Genomic DNA, 22,861 nt, shown 5'->3' on the forward strand with positions numbered 1-22,861 from the left:
TTTTTACAAAGTCAGTTAACTGTCATTCAACTCTGCTTTTTGTTATTTGACAGTATGGGTTTAGAACATGTAGATCTTCATCTTTAGCATTAATATACTTAATAGAAAAGATCACTACAGCCATAGAAAATAAGTGGGAGTATTTATTGATTTAAAAAATGCCTTTGACACCATAGACTACTGTTTGTTACTATCCAGATTGCTAGATTATGGAATTACGGGGAATAACTATAACTGGTTAAGTAGTTATTTGGAAAAAAAAAAGACAATTTCTGCAGTTTGCTGGTAATACTTCAGATTTAATGAAATTCAAGTGTGGGGTACCACAAGTGTCGGTTTTGGGCCCAAAACTGTTTAGTTTGTATATTAATGAGATCTGTGAAATTTCCGACATACTACAGTTTCTTTTGTTCGCAGATAGTTTTTGTTGTGGAAATAATTTGAAGACAATTGTAGATACTATAGTATGCGAAACGGTTAAGCTTAAAAACTTATTTATGATATTTATAAATAGAAAAAGGGACAATTCAACATGTTTTTAAGTGGTATTCATATTGAACGAGTGTCTAAAGCTAAATTTCTGGGAGTCATAATAGATGACAAGTTGACTTGGAAACCTCATGTAACATATATAAAGAGAAAAATGTGTAAATGTACTGATGTTTTGAACAAAGCAAAGGACAGTTTGGATTCTGCTTCTCTTCGTATTTTGGACCGTTCGTTTATTCTTTCATATTTCAGTTATTGAATCAAAGTGTGGGGCAACACATGAATGACTGAAACTAAACCTTTGTATGTGTTAAAGAAAAGAGAAATGAGACTTATTAACAAGGTTAATGTCAGAGAACATACTAACAGACTTTGAAATTTAAAGATGCAGTTGATTCAAAAACATTATTTGTCATGTTTAAAGCCAGAAACAGATTATTACCTAAAAATCTACAGAGGTTTGTTATCAAATCCAACGATGAGGATCACAGAAGAAAGTTTTATTTCAAAAGTCAGTGTGCCCGCACTACATTAAAGCAGATGTGTGTTTCAGTATTTGGAGTCAAACTCTGGAATTCTCTGGATAATGACTTAAAGTGCAGCTAAAATATTATTCAATTTAAAAGGAGGTATAAAGAAAAAATAATGGGACATTATGAACTTTTTGAGCAACAGTGATGTTTAGAGGACTGTAACTGATTGTTTCTGTTGTTGTTGCTAGATTTAATATGATTTGTGAAAATGAATGGTACATATAGAAAGGTTGGACATGTGCTCCTGTATTTTTGTGAAAAAGGCAGGTAAAATAAGATTTTCTTCTTCATGCTTTTGTTTGTTCGTGGAATGTGTATGAGTGTTATGAGAAAAATTGTACAATGGGTTTTTGTTATTGTTTTAGAAATTATGCATTGACATGAGCAAATAAGCCAAATATGAATGAATTAATACAAAGTTCACTCTTTCAAACCATGTATTCAACCAATTTAGTACTTCAAGAAAAAATAGCAAACAAAACCAAACTTTACATTGTAGGCTTTTCGAGGGCACCTCTCCCAATGGGGTCCTTGGTAATCAGTCCCACTTTCCCCCCACTAAAATTCCCCTGTATTTTTTGTTCTAAAAACAGAGTTAGGCAGGGCAGGTTTTTGGTTTTGTTTTTTTTAAACAAAGAATTATCAGCAATTAGTAGAAGTGATGCAGGAAAAGTTGGAATAGTTAAGCAATACCCCATCAGCTCCATACAAACACACGGTGTTATCAGTTCATGCTAAAGAATAGTTACTACTACTTGACAAACCCGCATAAATGCAAACCACAGCCTGCTGGACAAATTATTAAGACCTTCAAGGATAATACAGATTGGAAAACACTTCAAAAAACCCTCAGGCATTACCTGCATATATCCAGTCTCTGCAGTTTTCACCGCAGTGTCCACCAGACCCTCACGGCCAGCCATAGTGTGGAAGAAGAACTCTGTGGGCGTCAGGCCAGAATAAAAGCTGTCGGCCACAAAGCCTTTGGCAGCAGGCAGCTGTAGAAAAATCAGTGTTAAGCCATTAGGCAGGCCTGAATATATTGAAAGACGTGAAACGTGACTACAGTTGGTATTGATGTTTTCCGGTTGCTATGTTATCATCATATTGGCTCTGTGAGTTATTCTTATATATATGATCCTTTGAGGAACAGAGATATGATCAGAGACGAAACAGGAATTGAATTCATTGATGCTTTTTGATTTAGCCAATACTGAGATTGTGTATCACATTATAACTTTGAGGAAAAAGTTGGAAAATATTTAAAATAAATAATTTGATCTTACTTTTGAGTGCTTTTCAAAGTGAGGCAGGGAGCGATTCTCAAAACCATTGGGTACTCGAGAGCCACTTATAGCTTGCTGGCCCACGCAGGCAATCATCTGAGAGATATTGATGAAAGATCCTGTAGGAGGAGATTGATGAAAAGGTGAAACACGGTGCACAAACAACAAATGAATGATAATGGAAATATAAGAAACAGAATATTTTCAGAGATTCATAATTTAGCATCTGTTTAAGCAGAAGACCGAAGTCAATTTTGTTGTTTTAGATAAAACTGCTCAAAACAAGATCTGTGGATTATCTTAAGTAGCCGGGTCATGATTTGTGAAAAGGTGCATTGCTGTTGAATTTTTCGAATGTATTTTTTGGCGCTTTGAGATCCACAAGATGATTGCCATCCAGTTCCATTACATTGGAGAGAAGGCAGACGTCTCTACAGCTGATATCCCGAAGGTTCGGCAACTCAAATCAAAACAATCCAGACTGATGAATAGCACTACGGGTAAAATGAAAATGAGCTGTTGACTCCCTCTAGTCAAGTAAATTAACTGTAAATAAGTAAACTACACAATGATGACTTTGCAAACTGTCAGATTTCCACTTGATTTTTGTTTTTACCCTCTTAATATCAAATAAGATGAATCCGGACTGTTTTGGTGCTGATATAGTTGATTGACATATTTTTGTCTTTAATCATCTCAGTAAATTATATAATTTATTATAATTTTGCTGCTTGCTCAGCCATACTAATACTGATCTCCCCTAAATGGTGAATACTTTTTCTTTTTTTTTTCGAAAGTTGTCCTTTCTTAATTTGACAGCCAAACGATATCAGGCTGTCCTTGTTTGACCTGACTTTTGTTTTCTGTCTGGTCCTGTCTTGTACGTTCTCTTTTCTGATAAGGTCTTTAAATGTTATTTCTTTGATAGAAGTGACAGAACCAGAACACCAAAATTAGTCATTTCATACGTCGTGACGTTTTATCGTCACATGGAAAAAGCCACGATACATCAAGTATAATCGATACACAGCAACCAAAGCCACCCAGACCTCTGCATTAAAAAAAATCTGATAAAAAATTAATGGAGCCGAACTAACATTTTATTAATAGTCAAGTTTCCAAGCATGCTTACCTTTGGAGCCGCAAAGAGCCATGATGAGAGGGCTGTTGCTCTTGTCGAGCTCCCTGAGGCAGGCACTGCCGGCTCGGTCTCTGATGACGGACAGCTCTCTCAAGATTAGAGCCTATGGAGAAAGATGCACAAAAAAAAAATGTATTTATTAATTTTTCAAGTCACTCAGACTGAGTGGTGTGGAAATCTTTCTGTAATGTCTTCTTGAAAAGCCTTAATGCCATTGGCCACCATTCATGAAAATGAATCAGAGGTTTGTGGATTTTTAGAACAGGTTATGATGATACTGCCCAGTTAAGCACCATTAAGGCAATCTGCTGTTGAAAAGACATGAGTCTATCTAATGAAGCAGTTTTAAAAGATTAGCAGAAATCTAGGTTACATATAGGCTTATTTTCAACATTTCAGAGACCATATTTCAACAGGTAGCAGGCAAGAACTTCCAAAAATTTAAAACATAAAGGGATGGTTTGGAGTTTTTGAAGTGAGGTTGTACTGGGTACTTATCTCCAGACAGTACTTTACATATGTAGGTGTCAGTTGGCATGCTCCCAGTTTGGAGGAGCACGCAGGAGCCCGACATGGAAGCTTGTTTTTGCCACAATTCATAATGTTTTTCATATAAAATTTGATAGTTTGAACGGAGCTCAGCTGGATGTTCAGTGTGACAGAAGCATTTATGCAATACAGTAAACAAGCTAATGGGGCTAATGACGGATCACAAACATACAACATTTTTCATACAAGATATCAAACAAAAGCCAGAGACTGTATCATATTAACTTGCTGTGAGCTGTAAATTCACCGTTTCTAAGCACAAGAGCAGTCTCTCTCTGCGCGCCAATATTAAAACGTCCCCACAGTACACTGCACAGCACACTGACTCACATTAAGAAAACAACAGCAAAAAAAAAACACGACTTCTCACTGGAAGCAATCTCAGTCTAGTGAGGGGTCACCAAGTGATAATTTGAATAGCTGACTTTAAAAGGGCAGCCCTAATATACCACTGATGCATAAGTACTTCATGCAACCCTGCTTCAAAAGATCTGAACTATCCTTTTAAGAAGGTACATCTTAGTGCTTTCTGTTGAACTCTAAATAAAGACCTGTCTCGGTTCTATTTCTACCATCAGCCAGACTGATCTTTACACATCTCAGCTCTGCTCAGTCTCTTCTGAAAGCAAATTAGGAAGCTCGGGATCTGAAATTCACATCTTATTTCCTATCAAGATCATTATCAGTTTGTCCAACACAGGAGACCTGTCACACCATGGATGAGGCCCCGGTGTGAATAGTGAGTGAATGCGGTGTGGTGTGGTGAATGTGGTGAGAAGACTGTACAAGATAAAATAAAGGTATTAAATGAAAAAATCCTATATGTGATGTGGTATGTCATCATCACCATATATATGTGTCTGTGTGTGTGTGTGTGTGTGTGTGTGTGTGTGTCTACAAGCCCACCTCCAGGGTCTCCTCTGCTGTGCAACCAGGCTGCTGCTGCAACTTGCCCGTGTCTAGTGCTTCGATATACTCATCACATTTCTTGTAACCGTCATCCAGCAGGTCCTGTTTGGCCTTCAGCAGACCCTGACCGGGTGTCACATCACCAATGCCAATAGAAAAGCCGCGGTTGGCTGAAGGTTGGGGTTAAAAAAAAAAGATCACATGGAGTTGCAATTAATATAATAATTAATATTAATATAATATAGATTATCCAGTTTACAGATCGTTGACAAATTACGTAAAAATACCTAGTATATTAATAATTCTATAGTAATTTTATAGGTTTATTTCTCCTAAGATTGACAGACATGTCCAAAATTCAGAAGATTTTAAGATATCACCCGAAGGGACCACCTACAGAGATACACCGGAGCGAGTCTTGCCAGGCGGGACATTGCATTAGCAGCCTCCAGCTGCCCCCAGTCTCTCAGCAGGATGTAGAAGATGTTGTTCTTGGAGCCGGACCCCAAGGTGCCTTTGTCCATGCTTCCACACATCAGCTCACTGTTGTGGATCACCACGACTGGAAATGTGTAAAGGGAAAGTGATAAGAATTGACGTCATTAGGTCCCAGAATAGAAACACAACCAGGGTGGACAAAACACGGTGTGGTGCTCACATTTTCAAGAGGGTCGATGAAGGCTAAAAGACATTCAGCTTGGGTGAATTAATCATGGAGTAAATTTTGAGAATTTGTTCTGGCAAAAAAACTGTTTTAAATGATAATTTCATTGAATGTAATTGTTAAATTAATTAAAAAGTAGGTTGATGAAAAAAAAGCTGTGGTGTGTGTGTCGACTCACTGTTGCAGAGATTGATCAATCAATACTGCAGAATTGAGTACTGACAATTTCACATATTCAAGAGACATAACTAGGTTACTGTTATGTTTTTTTTGGTTTTTACTTCTGTAGTCAGGTCTCTTTACACTTCCAGTTTCTTGGTCAATCTATCAATTAATCGATCAATCAAACACATGACCTGACTGAATTAAGCTAAAAACACACTTCATAACTAAGCCAAATAAAACCAAAAACCACAACCAAATTTCAATTTGGTGTGGAATTTTTAAGAAAAAAATTAACAATGTCACATTTTGATAATAGCAACATTATGGCCTCTTGGCAAATTGATGTAATTCTTATGCAAAGCAGTTATGCATAGCAACAACAACAATGGCTGAAAACAGAATTGCTACTGGCTCTGCGGTGGAGTACTTAGTTCCTAAAAGGGGAATGACGTCAGTAAGGTGGAGTCAGTGGCATTGTCAGGCCTGAGGGTCCACAATTTCAGCCTCAAATGCTTCATTAAGAGCCCCGGGCTTTTAAGACCCTTTTAGAGACTTGCTGCATGGGTATGTGTAGAAGTGAGTGTGTGCCAGGAGGTCTGATTTAGCCCTCAGTGGCTCAAATTAAAGCCAGAAGAGTTGAAGAGAAATACTGAGTGCATAGGTCTAAGACGGCAAATAAGCTCGATCTTTTGGACTTTTACAAAAGAAAAGCAAGTTAGCCTGTGCTTTAGGTCTGAACCGAATGCATCAAAGCTTCAATCCATGCCACAGTAAGCAACATCTAAATCAGTATTCAAATGCTTTGTTTTGTTGTTTTGTTTTTGCTGGCAACTGTAGCTTTACATCTCATAATGTGGCTCGACCTGCGGAGTTCCCAGTTATTAATAACCCGTAGAAACACTGCGTGCAATAGTCCACCTTCCACCTTCTCTTCTCCCTTTCTAGTCCAACCAACATTTCGAAGTCCTCCAAAAAATGGTATTCAGGACAGCCCTATTATGTAGTGTCTTTTTATTTATAAATTCAAGGGTACATTTTTGTATTGGCAACTGTTTAGATGTATAATTTGTGGTTGACTTTATTTTGTTGCACTATTTTTAATTATTTTTTTACACAAAATATGGATCTCACTCTGATTAAGGCAAACTGTCCTATATGCTGACATTAAAAAAACTCTAACACGCATTTTGTTGCAATTGTATGTTTTTTTTTTAATTATCAAAATTATTAATAAAATATTCTTATTAGTAATTTTGAGTATTTTGTCATATTATCAACAATGCCATTTTCATTACAAAAAAACTGTAAATATTATGATATTATTTTAGGGCCATAGTGTGTTTAATGGACATTATTAATGCAGAAACTCACATGAGTCGTTGTGACAGAGATCCTCTCCCTTGCCACAGTACTGTTTGCCCTTGGTCCGCAGGTTCGCCTTGACAGGACAGTCTTTACTTGGCTTCAGAATGAGGCTGAAGATCTGTTTGCCCGTCCACAGAGCCATGGGCTGATGGACACACAACAAATTTGAAGTGCCAGGCCACATACACAGAGTTATGTAACAAGTCCAGTAGAGTGCAGTACCTTCATGATTGCTGGGCGGGGGAGAGAGATCCTAATTTTTTCATCTTTGCCCACAAGGATTGACGCAATTATCTGACAGGCTTTGGATCTTTCAAAAAAGGTGTCCTTCAGTGTCAACAGGTAGGCCGCTAGGAGGTAGAAAAACATCCTCATGTAAATCAGAGCATCAGGAGCCTCACGTCATATAACAACAGTGCTGACTGGACTGCTGCATGCACGTACACACACACACACACACACACACACACACACACACACACACACACACACACACACACACACACACACACACACACACACACACACACACTGCACTGACCTGTCAGAAAGTCCTGTATAGCGGCAATCAGAGGCTCGCCATTTCTTGGAGTGACAAGATTGGCTTTTGTCTGGAAGGAAAGTCATAATTTGTGTCAAATACAAGATCAGACATCTTTTCATTGGTGAGGTCAACACTGTCAGGTCTGTGTATTATGAATGGACGACATGTTGTGATGATAAATACCCCCATCAGGACAAGGGCCTCGGCTTTGGCTTCTTCAGTCTGAGGTAGATGAAGGTTCATTTCATCACCGTCAAAGTCAGCATTGTACGGGGTGCACACACACTCGTTAAACCGAAACGTCCTGTGGGGTTTGACTCTAGCCTGTGAGTTTGAAAACAGTAAAAAACAGTGTCACACATAAACAAGCAGCTAAACAAAGACATAACCACGAGTAACCCTTTTTTATTTTATATTCATGATTCTTGACTTTTGTAGTACTTTGTTTTTGCTACTGGCTCTACGGTGGGGGGGTAAGTTCCAAAAAGGGACATTTTCAGGCCTGGATGTCTAAAGACTTCAGCCCTAAACGTTTTATGAGGAGCACCAGACTTTTTAGACATTTTTAATGACATACTGCTCAGAGAAAAATCAATGGGTGACAATTTTTGCAGCAGCAGCTCTGTCCCTATTTAACTATTAACCCTGATGGCCTATGAGTAAAAAAAAAACAGTGTCTTACATAAAGTAACTAAACAAAGACTTCACTACACAAGTAATCCTTTTTAATTGTAAATGTAGTTTATATTTATGATTCTTCACTTTTGCAGTAATTTATTTTTGTTTTCCTGTTCTCGTACTGTTTATTAAAGGGAAATAATAAAAAATCTTGTTGGCCATACACCAGTTTAAGTTTTTGTTTCTGATAGGAATAAGTACTGAATTAAAACAATGTTAAACTTGGTAACTGATTTGTTCACAGCAGTTTATTCAAACTTTGGAAAACTGTATCATTTAGTTGCGTTTACTGGGACAGATGAAAGCTGTTCTATGCACAGATTATAACTTTAATCATCTATTTCATTCCCATCTGTTACAAATATCTATGGAACGCCTGTGTCTGATCAGTGTCACTTAACAAGATTTAAAACTCATACAGGATGCTAGGGCGGTATTAAAGTATACCAGGATATTAAGAAATCCAGATGGTATGATTTTCGGTACCATCAAAAATAGGACTAGAGCTGGCCAGCAACAGTGAAAACAGACAGCAGGGAAAAACAACCTATTTTCACATTGAACTTAGTAAATTAAGGGTTTAAGTAGACCAAAGTAGGTATGGTGATTGTTGGATCACTGTGCGTGTGTGTGCCTCTGTGGTGAAAGTTTGAGTGTCTGTTTAGAGGAAATCACAAAAATGTCAGACTTTGTATTAAGGGTAAGGGAAACTTTTAAAGCTGCCCCCTGAAAGTTGGAGTTTTGAATATCAGTCAGAGACCACTCAGGTGACTGAAGGTGCTTGAAGTCAAGTAGTCATTTTTGGTTATTTGCCAGTTGGTGTGCATTGTGTACTGGTCCCAAGGTTTGCTACAGAGCGAGCACTCTTTTCTGTCACGCTACTCTTTGGTAAAGGAAGCTGCAGACCCAGACTCAGGGTGAGTCTGAGGGAGCTGCAGGCACTGGAGGAGCAGGGAGAAACCAAACAACATTCATCTGCCCACGCTGCGATGAAACAGTGCTGGTTTAAAATCAACAGTTTCCCTTTAAAGGAGCAGTGTGTGGGATTTAGGGGAATCTATCTGCAGAAATGGACCATAAAATTGATACTTATGGTTTCATTAGTATAAAATCACCAAAAGCTATTGTTTTTGTTAGCTTAAAACAAGGATGTCCAAACTTTTTTTTAAATGGGGGCCAGATTAGATAATGTGAAAAAGCCTGCAGGCCAGATGCTTTTCACAAAGTGGGCGTCAACGTCAACTTTTTGTCTATTATCTAGCAGGAAATGTTTGCTAATAGGTAACCGCTCGTTTGCTTGTTTACCATCTGTTTTTGAAAACACATCACTTCTGCCAGCATAGCTCTTACCCGATGCATGTCTACAAATAGTATAAAAGTCTTGCCACTGTGTAGTAAACTAAAAAATGCTAAGTGAATTTGCTTGATTAACCAGTAGCCTACTGTGTGACGGGCCAGAAAAGATATTTTGACAGACAAGCCATGGACCGTTTTACAATCAGTCTGCAGGCCGCTATTGGCCCTTTTGGACTTTGGAAATGCCTGGCTTCAAATGAGCCCTTCATATCTACATAGTCACATGTTGCACTGCAATATTTCTCCAGAAGCTCAAAGAGGACAAACAAAACGCTGCCTCTAGGGAAGGCTTTTTGCGTTTTTGTTACCTAAAGGCCACCGTAGGTTCTTCCCCACTTAAAAAGAGGGGTATTCAGTTGCTCGACACTAAAACCTACACACTGGTCTTTTCAGGAATTAAGTCAAAAACTAAACTTACGATGTGGGCCATGATGCTGAGTTTGTGCAGGGAGGGCTGTCGGTTGAAGAGGACGATGTCTCCATCTATCAGGTGCCTTTCCACCACATCACCAAACCTCAGCTCCTGAGCTATTTTCTCACGGTTTCCATATTTTAAAAACCTGACAGAATAAAATGAAACATTTTCATTGGTCAATCACACCAGCTGAGCACTTGTTTTAATTTACCCTAGAAGCAGCAGCCAGCCTAACCTTTTCATCTGATTGTGACGATTTTGGATGAAGTTTGCTCCTGGATGAACATCAGGACCGTTGCGGACGAGTTTCCTCATCAGCTCCAGATTTGCTTTGTTCACCTATAACATATCGTCAAATTTAGTTCTGGCACAGTAGTGGTTTGTTTGGTGTAACTGCTGTAGCCGTGCAGCAAGGCTTACCCTCTCTGGATACGTCAGGATTTTGGCCACATGCACAGGGACGGCCACCTCATCGATCCTGAGGTTTGGGTCGGGAGAAATGACAGTTCTGCCAGAGAAGTCCACTCTTTTCCCTGAGAGGTTTCCTCTGAAACGACCTGATTTTTTTTTTTTTATACAGTAAATAAATCAGTCAGTCTGCAATTCAAAATGTGCTTTGTTTTCTTTACTGATTTTAACAAGCAGAGTACAAAATGAAAACCTGTGAAATGCCAAACTACTCTAAAATGTGTCATAGGTGGTTTTATTGATTGAGGTCACAACTCACACAAGCTACATACATTTAAAATAATAACACTGAAATAACTTTTTTATTCTCCTTCTTGTGCAGTTCATGACTGAGTACAATTGAAATCAATACGAGTATCAAACTAATTAGTATTAAGGGTTATTTTTTCTTTTTATATACGAGCCATCAGCATTTAATGCAGAGAGTTAACTACGTACTCTATATCCAAATTACAGAAAATTAAATAGAACTTTAAAATATGGGTAAAATAAGATATTGCAGGTTTATACACTATACCTTGCTTCCCCTTCAGTCTCTGCACAAAGCCTCTGGTCCATTTCTTTGGTGCCATGTTAAGAGGGATACCAGAGAGCTCGCTGTTGATGTAAAGTGCACACTGCAGCTGGAGGAAGTCCCAGTCCTCCATGATCATCTGGGTCTTTGCCCCCGTCATACGATGCTGTATAATAAAAGGGTTTGTTAATGTCGGCCCTTCCATGTAAATTAAGACATCTGGGGACATTCACAAATCTTCCTAGTATAAAGAGTTGCTCCTTATGACAAAAGTCTGAGAAATTGTTATGTTTTCCAAGGACTTGCCCTTTCAGTTGAGACTAGATCCTGGTAAAGATAAGTTATTCACAAAGCACTCTTGACTGAGCTGCTATGGTGAAAAAAAGAGTAGGGAAGAAGACCTTTATGAGGCTTAACAGTTTCTTAAGCAGAGGAGAAAATGGCAAAGAGACAAAGAGGTAGGGGAAAGACTCTACAAATGCTGGATATCAGTGAGTAAATGAAAAGCTAAGAATTAGATGGAACGGGGATAGTGTTTAAGGTCAATCTCATTAGAGATGTGCTCAAATCCACCCAACGCAATAACACCAGAAATTAAAGTTATCACGACACTAAGATGGAGAGACACTAAGATGGAGAGACACTAAGATGCTCATAAGTTTAAACACCATTGCAGAAATTGTAAAATGAGATTTCTTTTATATTTAATGGGATTCAAATTATACTATGAGGCATCACAGAGTCACATAATCGTCAGATAAAACATTTTTAAAATTAAGAAAGTACTGAGATGGTCCCTTTTCTTAAGTTTTCATACCTTTAGATCTTAATGGTGTGTATTGTCCCTTTTAGCATAAATGAAGGTTTGTAGTCTTTTGTAATATTTGTGGACAAGGCCCTTTATTTTCTCAGGTGGTAAATCTGCACATTCTTCTGGGCAAAATTCTTGCATGATCTGCACGTATTAGATATCCCCAAAGTGGCTCAATGACATTGAGGCCAGGTCAATCCAGAACCTTCCCTGTTTGCTTGTGTGGCCACTGAATTTTTGACTAAGCCTTGTGTTTTGGATCAGTCATGTTGGGAGGTCAAGTGTTTCCCACGAGCAGCTTCCAGACTGATGAAGTCTGGAGATGATGTACTTTTGTTCAAAAGAATTATTGTTGACTTCTCTCCAAACATAGTGATTATGGTTGAGACTAAAAAGTTCAATTTTGGTCTCATTACTCCAAATGATTTTGTTCCAGATGCCAAGAGGCTTGCCTGGGAGTTGTTTGGATACTGTAATTGGGCTGCATGATATGTCATATCAAAAAAAAAAAAGGGGGGGGGGTATGTAAATTTGTGAGCACAACTCTAAATGGCAACTGGAAAAATGTAGTGCGGCAGTGATGATTTAGGTTTTTCTCAATCTTCCTGCAGCAGACTGATCACACAAACAATGACAATACTTTCACAGTCTAATATTGTGGTGCAGTTCAATTCCACTGGATGTCAACACCTTGCAGGCTCACAATGTCTGTGACAACCGATCACTCCTTTTAAAAGAATGTGTCATACCTAGCGACAGGTCAACCACACCTCCTCACCAAGACAAAAGTTTCTGTTCCTTTCTTGCTTTGAGAAGTTTCCTAAATCACTCCAAAGCTAAGACTCCTTGCTAAAAAAAAATTGGATTAAATCAGGAGCTCTCTGAGATTATTCTAAGTACCTTAAATACGGCCCCGGATAACTGAGTTTCAGACATGTCTTGGTTTGTAAGGCTGATAAACTTAACATAAGTGCCCTATCAACAATCATCCCATAATAACCCTGAGGAGTGTTTGGTTTGTTAGAATTTGTCAAGCAGGCTTCTTTATAAACAAAAAAAACTTAACTTATTAATCAAACTTGGACTTTGCTGTCTGGCTTTATTATTCAGAAGCTGTATGCTCAGAAAAATGTGATGGATGGTAGCTGGAGGCTGCTTGAATCTATCTGAAAGCCTTTGCTTACGTCTGATATCAGAAGTTAATGATCACTTTCCAAGGTCATTATTTTAAATTAGACCATCTTTTAGTCTAAAGATAACTATCTTCAAACCAGAGAGCCAAGCCTTTTAAGTCCCTGCAGGCAGCCTGAACTGGACAGAAGTTAAGCACAGGGTTGCAGCTCTTTTGTAATGATACAATTCAAGGACTTTTCAAGCACTTCGCTAGAAATGATCTAGCGTTCAGCAATACTCTTAGACTTGTTGTGTCTATTTCCAGCTGCTGTGTGGGAACCACAACACAGCTAGCAGAGCTGAAAGCTATTCTTAAAACACCTCCACCAGAAAACTTGTGACCATCGAACAACTGATATACAGTTTGACAGTATTTTTGGTCGAAACACCTCACTGGTATATTACCAAAATCCTATTAGTAAATCATTACGCTACTTTGTTGCTGCTAAAAGTAATACATTGATGGAACATGTTATAAAAGCTAAAAATAAGCTGGCTGGCAGCTGCATTAGCACAGTTTAACTTGGTGAATAAATGTGGAGGTCACAGCTTACAAAATGATAGGAAACACTGCACATATAAATACTTAACAAAAACTATAATACATGACTAAATTGGCTACATATAGAAATATAGCAGAGATCACAATTTAAAAGTATTCTCTTTGCATGTTAGTGTTTTTCTCCTTTTGCATGGCTTTTTAGTGAAGACTAGTAAAATTAGGTGGAAAAAGCACTCCCATTATGCACATGATTTTGGCCTAGCCTTGGTGCAGAGGTACAATTACACTAAATCCACTGCACAATGTTAAAAAAAATCAAAGAAAAACAATAGGGCCTGAAACTCAGAGATTCCAGTGGTCTAAATCAAAGCCCTTTAAGGAAATCTTTTAAATCAAAGCACTTTTAAGTTCTTGATTTTTATTTATTTCATTTTTTTGTAATCCAAACACTTTCAAGTACTTTTCACGCCTGTGGTGACCTTGTAAGTAGCCGCCTTCAATTACAGATACTAACCTTTTTGATGACATCGTTGAGGAAGATTATCTCTGTGAGCTTCATGGTGAGGTCGTCCTCGTTGGTGCCTGACTTCAGGTCGCTGACCACAGAAGGTCGAATGCAGAGAGGAGGCACCAGGAGGCGCGTGAGAATGAGGTCCGCAGGTTTCCCTGCCTCAGGGTTCATCAGCAGCAGGGGAATGTCCTCTTGGGGGATCCTCTTAAAGAGGTTCAGCACCACAAGAGGGTTCAGATTTTCCTAAAAAGGAAATAATAATAAAGGCAAAATTAGGCAAAATGCATGGCACAGGGCCTCCACATAGGGTCTGATAACAATATGAATATAATTTCTCAGTTTGAGGATTATTCCCATGATATTTTACAAAAAATACAGCCGTGGAGTGACTGGAAGAGTATAGCAGTATTTTCTACTCAACAATAAAACCTTCTAAACATAACCAGACATGTCACAGCATAAACATGATCCAAAATCAATTAACAAAATCAGCACTGACCATTACATGTTTAGCTAAGGTTAGCATGTAGCTACATGTAGCAGTGTATGTAATTTAAGCACTTGCTGTAGCGTGCCCGGAGCAGATGACCATATAAAGAATTTTGGCACACTAAAGCCTCACTCCCACTGCACAAAAAAACCCCAACAGCCGCTAACATCTGGCTTTTTTTAATACAATGGAAATATGTACAATCTGCATTCACACTGAGGTCAAATGACATTGCAGTAGACACGCCTCCGGCTTCGATCGGCATTGGTGGGAACACAACAACCGGGTGAATGTGGTAAATTCACGTTCTTTTCGTGGTAACGCGCCATCACTAATGACCCTCCGTTTCCTCCCCAGCAGTGCTAAAACATTTTTCCAATTTAGTCTGCACCGAGTTTGAAATTGAGACTGAATAAATAATATATAAAGAGAAGAAACCAAGCCAATCACTCATATTTTGTGGGTTTAAAAAACCTGTGTACATATGCTAATTTTGGTGGGACACGGGTAAAAGATGTCATCTTGAAGCCAAAGTAGAAAAAAAAAGTTGGTAACTAATGAGGAAGGTCTGAAGCTTGAGGTTGCTCAGAGATTTTTTTCTCATACCTACGGAAAATACATAAAAGTGATAGGACCCCTTGTTACCTAGCCCTACTTTTCTGTTTTTTCTTTTGGTTTTAAGTGGGGATATCACTTGCCATATCACAGGAACAGTAAATGTTCCCTCCTGCACAGTGTGAAAGAGTGTTTAAAGCTCACCTGGGCTCTGGTCAGCAGGGGCTCCATCACTTTGTTGTGCTCGATGGCGGTATCAAAGGACTGCATGAAATCTGACACAAAAGCATCCACCACCTTTTTGGTTGTTTTATATTTCTCATGGATGATCTTTAGCAGGCCACACTTTTTCACAGGTCCTGAGGGATGAAAGACACATCACTCAGCTTTTTCCAGTCAGTATGGATTGCACACAAAGTCTGTGTCAAGATGTAAATGTCATTTTTTTAAAAGTGTTTTTTTCACCATTGAAAGCAGAACAATTCAGACAGATTGTCCTTTTGCGGCATTTATCAGAGATCTTCTTCTTTAACCCTCGTTTCTGGAGATAGGCCAGGTTGGGCCTTTTTAAGAAATCAATGAACTGTAGTTTCTCTTCTTTCGTCAGCATTATGCTCGAGCAGGTCTTGCAAATCATCTGGAGACATGAGAAAATATCACATCACAATGAGGGAGGTAAGACACTTTCTCACACATATGCTCAGATTACTGAAAGGTGAAATTATGGCTGCACTGTTTTAAGATATAAAAATATTGACAACTTTAGTAGTTTCAGGAATTTACGATATAAAACAATGGGGTAAATTATAATGCATGCTTGATAATGCATGATCTTATCAATGATTTATACACGTATTTACTTGAATGATAAAAAGCGCATACACAAGCACAATCTTGCCAAAAAAAATAAATTCTACGTGTTCTAATTTTGATGCTCTAGTGACACCTAGGGGAAAATTATTTTTCTGCTGGCTGCATTTCAGATGAAGTTATCTTGTTAAGATGTCTCTTGCAGTGTGGGATATGGTTTTTCTGACTGAATCCTGGTCTCTCTGTTGATTATGCAAACCATCTGATATTGTCACTTTACACCATGTGAACAGTCTCTTCCAGACTACAGCTTGAATCATCAACAAGAACAAGACCCAACTGACACTTACTAATATCTTAACATTTTTCTATATGCTATACATTAACGCAAATCTTCAGGACTATATCTTTGTAAATTGCACATTCTTTTTATACTGAGTACTCTGAGTCTCCGCACATTACTTGGACAATTTTGCACATATCAGCAAAAACTACCACTTCTAAAAACTGCACAACTCTTTGATTTTAATTCGGATTCTGCTATTTATTGTCCATATTTTTTCATATTTTAATTATATTATTCTTTACCCCATGCATATATATATTTATATCTTTTGATTTTTGCAATACTTTTATTTTTATTTGTGTTTGTGATTTGCACCAATAAACCAAAGCAACTTCCTTGAATGTGAAACCTACTTGGCAATAAACTGGATAGTGATTCTGAACTTGCCTGTAAGATTCCTATGATGGCCTTGAAATAGCCGACATGAAAACATGGCAGCTCCAGATCCAAGTAGCCATAGTGTCCCAAGCAGTCTGCCAAATTTTTCCCACATGTCAAACATGGCCTGTCTTTCTCACTGGTGCCCTGCAGGAAACATGAGAACAGAGAGATGAGCCTGTAGCATGAGTTATTTGAAGGTATTTCTGAGATGGGTGAGAACTTTTTATGACGTTTTCCACATATATATATATATTTACACACACACTATTTAGCCACACTTGAGACACTGACAGGTGAAGTTACTTGCGTTGTTTACCTCATTATGATGTTCTGCCTGGAAACCTTGGGTCCTGGTATTCAAGTGGATGTAGCTTGAGATGAACCACTTACGAGGGATGCGAGGACCCAAGGTTTCCCAGCAGAACATTGCATTGTAATGAGAAAATCAATGTTATCCATATCACCTGTTAGTAGTTACAATGTTTTGGCTGACCAGTGTATATGGATTACATGCATGTAAATAGTCAAACCTTCAACAAATCATTTTAGAATTTAAATGACATCCTCAAAATGAAAAGGTAAAAGACTAAGAATAATGGACTACAAGTAGACTTTTAGGTAACCAGACTTTAACCAAGGGTTGGACTTGAGCTTATTTCAACTACCTGTCACTGTGACTGGTGAACTCCAAAATCTACCAGCCGCTCAGTAGACTAGACTCCTGTTGTGTTTTTGGCTTGTGAGTGAAGAAAATCTTGCATCCTTTTGCATGTTTTCCCAGCATTTGGCTGGCACCAATTTTCAACCCTGCTTACACAACATAAAACATTTTTTGGCAGAAAAAAAAAAAAAAAAAAAAAAAAAAGGCGACACAACCAGTGTTGGAAATTAGCCACAAAACAAATGCTGGGAAAATATGCATGTGACTATTAGATTTGCTTGACTCATTGTCCAAGAAAAGGACACTGTAATCTACTGAGTGGTTAGAAGATTTTGGAATCTACCAGCCAAGGTGTCAGGTGGACTAAAAAGTTCATTTCCAACCCTGGACAAAGTCATGTTTTAATAGAGGGCAGAAATTGAGTTGAGATCCCCCCCAAAAATGTAGTCATAAGTAGAAACAGGTCTACAACAGTGAAGAACTTTTGTATGTTAAGCTGTAAAAGCATTTTGACACAGTTTATAATGTGGTTTCTTGCCACATGTTTTCTTCTTCTTTGTGTCCATGTCATACCATACGATGGTCCAATACTCCATAGGGCAGTGGGGTGTGTTTGGTGTCTTGGCTGTACAGATTCTTACTGACCACCTGGATGTGGGCCTGCTGGCGCATTTGCTCAGCAGATTTCATCCCAAAACAGATGTGGCTTCTGTAAACAAATGCAAAGATAAAAGCAATGAGAATCACAGGATTAATGTCTGCTTTCTTGCCTTATCAGCTGCACGAGTTGACCAATCTAGCAAAACGAGTGCTCATGTTGTGGCACATTTTCAACAAGTTTGCACGTGATGAGAAGTGCTAAAAAAACGGTAACTTCATATTTAATTGTCTCTAAATTATGTTTAATGAATATTCACCACACAACATTGCTATCGACATAAACACGTACACCTAAGCTTCGGCCTACGTAACGTTATCAGAATAACAACTTAAAGTTAACACCAATACATAATGTGTCCGTTTGTTGGGGCTACTATAAAGTTATTATCTTTAAAATAACCCGACTCAAACAACTTAAAACATTAGCTGGCAAACTGTCAGTGGCACCAGCTAACCGGCGAGCTAGCTTAACTTGTTAGCTAGCAGTCTGTTACACTCACATTTTTTTAGCCACATCTGTCTCTCTGAACTGCTCCTTCACCATTTTGGCAGCTTCTCCTAAACAAATACCAACGCGACTAATTAAACTGTTATTTTGTCCTCATTCCCGCGGGCAAGGCTTTACTTGTAACCTGCACGCTGTCTCTTTACTTTCTCATGTTTTGGAAGTGCTAGCTGCCAGCAACATGCAATTGCGTGCAATGTGTTGATAGCATGCGAGCTGCAGAGAGCGCTGCCTTCAGGTAAATCGGTCAACTAGCGACTGTATTCATGAATGGTCAAAACAGTTGTGACAAAAAGTGGAAATGCCGACTTTTCGTATCGTCTATAATGATGATTTAATTTATAAACAGCTAACATATGTTTGATCTGGTGGTAAGCACACGAAAACTTGAATTTATGACTGTTTTTGAGGAGAATCCGTGTTTACAAAAGGACATGAAAGCAGCACACGGATACGCATGCGCACAACAAGAGCGAGAAATAGAAGAGAAGAGCAGGCTCAGGTGAGTGCTGACGCCTAATGGCCAAAATGTGTAACTTGTCCATTTGGGTTTGGCCATGGGTATAATTAAGAAAGATTAATAAATAAAGGGGAAGAAAGAAAAAAAAGAGAGAGGGAGAGACATACAGATGGAATAATAAGAAAAAAATATATACACCTATGTATAAAAAATAAATATATTTAGAAACTACATTTATAATTATTAGAACTTCATCTTTAACAATGTGTTACATTTTTTTTCTAATTCTCTCTTAACTACCTTGTCTTATTTTTTTCTGACTTTCAAGTAATTTTGTTGTAATGCTTTAAGAGCATTTGCTATTTTTGGGTCATTTCTTTTTAAGTTACTAATTGCCTCCTTTTCCTTTTTTTGATGATAAAAAAATCAAGCTAATTTGCTCAGGTTAAAGAGAGAGGGAGAGACAAAGATAATTATATATATATATAGAGAGAGAGAGAGAGAGAACTTCACATGTAACAATTCTCTCTTACCTACCTTGTTTGAAATGGTATTTACTTTTCTGTTTTTGTTGCTGACTTTTAGATAATTTTCCTGTAACTTTTTACTAATTTCTTGCTTATTTCTTTTTTAGTTGCTCATCACGTTTTCTCCATGTTTTTGAAAAAAAAAAATCAAGTCAGTTTGCTCATGTTTCAAAGGGTTATAGGAGATCACTGATGGAGGGTCATATGTGTTACAGTCTCAAGTCCTGTCTCTAGATGGCACCAAATGCATTTCCAACAGCTAGAGATGTAGACTCAGAGGAGGTGCAGCGAGACTAAATAAACCTGTTATACCTGTGTTTGATGCCCTGGCGTGGGAGTGCTGATGGCGACTGATGACTTCCTGATGAGGATTTCCTTCCACAACGTGCTTGTGCTGATTAATTGTTCTGTCAACTGATAACCACCGACGGTGAAAATTGCCCGGCTGAATCTGATTTTCCATTTCATAATCCTGCTACCACTTACATCACAAAAAGCCTCTAATTAAACCTCTGATATAGTATTCAGCATGGTCTGGGGTTTCTAAATCTGCCTCTGGAGGCAATGCATCCCCCCAAAGAGTTTGGTCCCTCTACATCTTTATATCTGGGGACACATAACTTAGGAATATCCTGATGTATCCGTCTGTGTAAATAAAGAGCATAAGAAATGATCTTCAGAAACACTTGAGGGACTGCTGCTAACAATGTTTTCAGCTTGAGAGGCAGCTCAGTGATCCTCCCTTAAAGTGCCTCTTGAGCATCTCTGTTTAGAAACTATGTATCAAATACAGTCGGTAATCATCCAATCATGAGCAAACACACAGACACACACACTTACACACACATTTGTCCCTGAGGAGGAATTGAATATTTCAGACTGCTCAGACTGAGGAAAAATAACTAAGTGTCTCTTAGGACTGGGGATCCGGGGATTTGGTCACTGTCCCTGCTCAATACTGTATTAGATTTAGATTTATAGAAATGAAGATTAATTATGCAAAATTTTGGTGGAAAAAATTCCCCTTGCTCATATATAGGCTACAAGTATGTATGTATTGAAGCCCTCAGGGTATGTAATGACCAGATAATGCATGTTGCCTATTTCCAGAGAGCATCTCAAGATGATTTTTTCAATTAATTGGCTAATCATTTAGTCTATTAAGCCGGATGAAAGTGGTGAATTCCCGTCACAAACTCCCAGAACCCTAGAATTTTGTTTGATGTACAGTTCAACATCTTAAAGGTCCAGTGTGCAGCTTTTAGGTGGATATTCACTTTATCCAGTCAGTCACCTTAGTTAGCAACAAGCTAAACAGAGTCAGAAAAACACAGATTTTTTTTTACAAATATCCAACGATTCTTTTATTATTATTTTTTTAACAAAGTTTTAAAGTTTGAACCGGGCTCAGTGACACAGCAAAACCTGGGGGCCGAAATGTTCCCAGAAGTACACTGCACAGCATGCTGATTAGCAAAAAATAAAAACAAACAACATCTGTAATCTTGACTGAGGGGTCTTGGACTAATAATTTGGATCTTCAACTTTTAAGGGGCAGCCCTAATTTTAAAAAAGAGTTAAAAAGTTGAGCACACATAAACTAGCAAGGTTAGGGTCCCTTCTCCAACATGCCAAACAGCATTGGAAAAACACAGGTTTTTAACATAACTGATTGATTCAGTGATTTTCCCAGTTTAAATCATTGGGTCTGTTTATTTTAGAGAAGAAGAGACCTCAGTGGATAATTCGGCTTCCACTAAAAACCTTCTAAATGCTTGGATTTTAAGTTATCATAGAAAAAAAGTGAACACACATTAACAGGTGCCTGACTAACGGGCCTTCTCCCACATGCCAAACAGCAGATGCACTGATATGTAAAGTGTATCAGCTTTTTTCAGTGTTTTTACCGGATCCAATCCATGGGTCTGTTTGTTTTAAAGTGGAAGAGACCTCTGCAGAGAATTCAGCTTCTGGTAAAAACCTCCTAAATAATCAACACTGAAGAAATTCTAACCAGGAAAAATTTCTGGTTACAATCTGCAATCCTCACCACTAGATGACACTAAATCTCCCCAAATCTTACATACTGCTCCTTTAAATTCAAAATAGAGAAACGTGACTAATCATCACACTGGGGAGCTGGAATAAGGGAATATGTGGCACTTTTTGCTTGATAAATGATAAATCAATTGTCAGGAAAACACATTTCTGTTAAGTGACCAATCAATTAACTAATGGTTTCAGTAGTACTCTGCAGAATGAATAAATTATGAAGTGCTCCTCTCTCCTTTTGTCATCGCGATCAGTGCAGACCGTCCCTTTAAATACTCAAGCGCAACCCAGTGTTTAGTCATCATAGCATTTACATTATGCAAAACGTATTTGTAGATCAATGCGACCACCATCTTTGTGTAATTAACATGAGTAATTACTGTGCTTAATTTACAGAGCCACACAAGGTTCATAATGGGGCTGCAAAACATTGACCCATGACAATTGATTGATCCCTCCCTCCTTTAAAACCATGGCCCTGCTAATGACTAAGTAATGAGCAGATATAGTCTGTAGCTAGGGTGGCTAATACAGCTTTCGCTCTCCATATCCAGATTGGCTGATCCCCCACCCCTCTTCTTCCTCCTCCTCCTCCTCTTACCATGTTTTCTGCAATGGTGTCAGCTCCTCGCTTAGAGGCCCCTCTCCCTCTCACTCTGTGTGTGTTTGTCTGCATGCATGTTGTGCGCAGTACTCGGTAATCAGCCACACAGACTCGCCTTTGGTGGCTGGAGACTGATTCAATATTCCACTGGGTAATTTATGCAGAACTAATTCTCTACAGGAATGGAAGGGCTTGGAGGAAGGCAGAAAGAGAGAGGGAGAGAGAGGGAGAAACGCGTAGAGGAAGAAATCTGTGGTGAAATAATTATCCCCGGTGTCACTGTAGCAACATTCTGTGAAGTTGATGTCAATAAAATATTGAGCTACACAATCCATTTCAATTTCACCTCAAAAAGATGCTGCAGAAGGGTCGGTTGGCTGCAAGAATAAGGAGCACCGTGCACATGTAAAAAAAAGACCATGCACGTACACACACATGCACATGTTTCTGAGGCGGTGGCTGGCGACGTGTGCTGCTTACAGACTGGCTGGGAAGCACATCATTGCCTTTAGTCATTTAACTTGTCAAAACAGCACGGCTCCGTGTCTCCTCATATTTTGATTTAGTGGGTTTGAATTACTGGAAATAAAGTGAAAGAGGATGAGATGAAAAATGAAATGATAGGAGCCTCCCAGGAGAGCCATTGGGAGCACAGTATAGATGATGGTCATTTGTGACGGACGGCTTTGTAATAAGAGCCCTGTGCCAGAGTGCATTTGTGTGTATGGGTATGTTAT

General features: G+C 38.5%; 1 protein-coding gene across 2 annotated transcripts in view; it reads right to left on the minus strand.

The window, feature by feature from the left end:
* The window catches only part of polr3a (polymerase (RNA) III (DNA directed) polypeptide A), a 32,020-nt gene extending 13,317 nt beyond the window's left edge, over window positions 1-18,703 (minus strand). The window contains exons 1-19 of one of the 2 annotated variants that reach the window (XM_088070160.1): window positions 18,477-18,703; window positions 17,890-18,025; window positions 16,662-16,799; window positions 15,584-15,755; window positions 15,323-15,477; window positions 14,077-14,316; window positions 11,080-11,242; window positions 10,515-10,651; window positions 10,330-10,433; window positions 10,098-10,239; window positions 7,829-7,969; window positions 7,643-7,712; window positions 7,324-7,451; window positions 7,108-7,246; window positions 5,305-5,469; window positions 4,905-5,077; window positions 3,441-3,552; window positions 2,309-2,427; window positions 1,883-2,020 (exon numbers count right to left, since the gene is read on the minus strand). In XM_088070160.1, coding sequence (XP_087926286.1) covers window positions 1,883-2,020; window positions 2,309-2,427; window positions 3,441-3,552; window positions 4,905-5,077; window positions 5,305-5,469; window positions 7,108-7,246; window positions 7,324-7,451; window positions 7,643-7,712; window positions 7,829-7,969; window positions 10,098-10,239; window positions 10,330-10,433; window positions 10,515-10,651; window positions 11,080-11,242; window positions 14,077-14,316; window positions 15,323-15,477; window positions 15,584-15,755; window positions 16,662-16,799; window positions 17,890-18,025; window positions 18,477-18,520 — 2,616 coding nt within the window. In that variant the 5' untranslated portion in view covers window positions 18,521-18,703. The remainder of the gene's footprint in view (window positions 1-1,882; window positions 2,021-2,308; window positions 2,428-3,440; window positions 3,553-4,904; window positions 5,078-5,304; window positions 5,470-7,107; window positions 7,247-7,323; window positions 7,452-7,642; window positions 7,713-7,828; window positions 7,970-10,097; window positions 10,240-10,329; window positions 10,434-10,514; window positions 10,652-11,079; window positions 11,243-14,076; window positions 14,317-15,322; window positions 15,478-15,583; window positions 15,756-16,661; window positions 16,800-17,889; window positions 18,026-18,476) is intronic. The other variant, XM_042508326.2, reaches the window with a different exon arrangement.
* Between the last annotated feature and the right edge of the window lie 4,158 nt (window positions 18,704-22,861).

The sequence above is a fragment of the Plectropomus leopardus genome, chromosome 19 (genome assembly GCF_026936395.1).
Source record: "Plectropomus leopardus strain MGB_pleo_1.0 chromosome 19, ASM2693639v1, whole genome shotgun sequence".
Lineage (NCBI taxonomy): Eukaryota > Metazoa > Chordata > Actinopteri > Perciformes > Serranidae > Plectropomus > Plectropomus leopardus.